Source organism: Chenopodium album, chromosome 25 (genome assembly GCF_948465745.1).
Source record: "Chenopodium album chromosome 25, dcCheAlbu1.1, whole genome shotgun sequence".
Taxonomy (NCBI): Eukaryota; Viridiplantae; Streptophyta; class Magnoliopsida; order Caryophyllales; family Amaranthaceae; genus Chenopodium; species Chenopodium album.
This window is the reverse complement of record NC_137858.1, coordinates 18,812,166-18,813,992: the sequence shown is the minus strand read 5'-3', so window position 1 is coordinate 18,813,992 and position 1,827 is coordinate 18,812,166. Positions and strand designations below refer to the sequence as shown.

The following is a 1,827-nucleotide window of genomic DNA, read 5'->3' as shown; positions in this document are numbered from 1 at the left end:
ATCAGAACAATAGATCGTAAAGTACATGATATCATTAAATAGCATATCATACTTTGAAAGAATGCCATTATTTTAATTGGTGAATGATGAGATACCTCAAAAGGAACACATGCTGCAAATAGTGCAGTCTGTAGCTAGAAACTGAAAGCAAATAAGCCAGAAAACTCTATAAGGAATCTAAAAAAATTGTAAAAAATGCAAAACAAATTTTAATGAGAAGAAATGGAAAAGTATTACTCACTGATGAAGCTAAATGATGCCATTCAGATGGAGAATATCATAGGCTACTACATTCCTGACATGACCTAAAGTTGGCTTATCATCACTAACATTAGTTATAACACTAACATTAGATGCTTGTCGAGCTCGAGAAAGAGCCACGTATAGATGTCCATGTGAAAAGCATGATCGCGGCAAATAAACAACAACTTTGTTCAATGTTTGTCCCTGAGCTTTGTTGATGGTCATTGTAAAGCTAAGCTTTAAGGGGGACTGTTTTCTCTGAAACTGAAAAGGGTAAGCCGAGGATTCCGATGGCCTTAGATTAATTCTTGGTATTAGTACATGCTCTCCTTTATGATGACCAACATCAATAACACATTCAATGAGGTTTGGAAAGAATTTCTTGCATATTAGACGCGTTCCATTGCAAAGACCGGATGATGGCAAGATGTTGCGTAATAAGATAATTGGACTATTGACTTTTAATATAAGCTCATGAGGGCTCATGCCACCAGGACATAGCTTATTTAGGAATTCAGTGGGATAGATGGAACAATTATCATCAATCATCGAATCATAACTCTTGTAAGCTACTTCTTCACCTGGAAACTTATCTATCATGATGGCATTTATAACATCAACATCGTCATTGACAGGTGTTAGTATAGCTCTAGTGGTAAATATATCTGCACTAAATGGAGGCATATCCATTTCTGGAAAAGCAACTGATGTCAAGTGCATATCTTGAGGTGTGGCAGCATCATAAGGCTCAATAATTTCTGCAAGCAGCTGAACCAATGCATCTTCACTGTTTTGCAGCTCCCCATTTCCCAGTGCCAACAAGAAAGCTGCATATGTTGGATCATGTCTAGCTCGAATATTTTTTGTTAATCTGAATTTAGTTAACAGTGGCCATAGAGCAGAACTAACCAAGCTAGCAGCAACTGCCTCGCGTTGTGTTCTTTTGGGGACAACAGGAAGAACCTGTCTAAAATCTCCTCCAAATACGATGATTTTGCCTCCAAACAATAAGTGAGGATCACATGTATCCCTCAGCAACATATCAAGTGATTCAACGTTTTCTTTTTTTGCCATTGAAGCTTCATCCCAAATGATAAGTGTCGTTTCTCTTAGCAATGCAGCCAGACTACCTTGTTTAGGTACACTACAGGCACGTGACTCAAGCGGATCCAGTGGAATCTTAAACCGTGAGTGTGTAGTCGTTCTAGAGGGAATATTAGTTGCAGCTATACCGGACGTTGCTGTTGGCAATACAATCTTATTCATCAATCTTATCTCTGCATATAAAGCATTATATAAAAAGGTTTTTGTCGTTCCACCAGGACCATTAATAAAAAAAGCTCCTGGCATTTTCTTTGTAACATGATCCATTATAACATCAAATGTCTCTCGCTGAGCCAGATTCAACCGACTCTTGCACTACAGACACTGTTCTGGAATTGGAGCATTCAATGCATCCTCTATATCCTTTGTTACATGTATTTCATCATCTTCAGGCTCAACTAAATGGTGTAATCCATAAACAGCAAGAGAACTACCCATCGATTCTAAAAACCACTCAACTGATTTAACAGTAAGACGCCT

General features: G+C 38.0%; 1 protein-coding gene across 1 annotated transcript; it reads right to left on the bottom strand.

Moving 5' to 3' along the window:
* Positions 1-249: 249 nt before the first annotated feature.
* Positions 250-1,614, bottom strand: LOC145613839 (ATP-dependent DNA helicase PIF1-like). The gene has a single exon (XM_081668883.1). The coding sequence runs from the start codon at positions 1,612-1,614 to the stop codon at positions 250-252; it is 1,365 nt and encodes a 454-aa protein (XP_081525009.1).
* Positions 1,615-1,827: the final 213 nt, after the last annotated feature.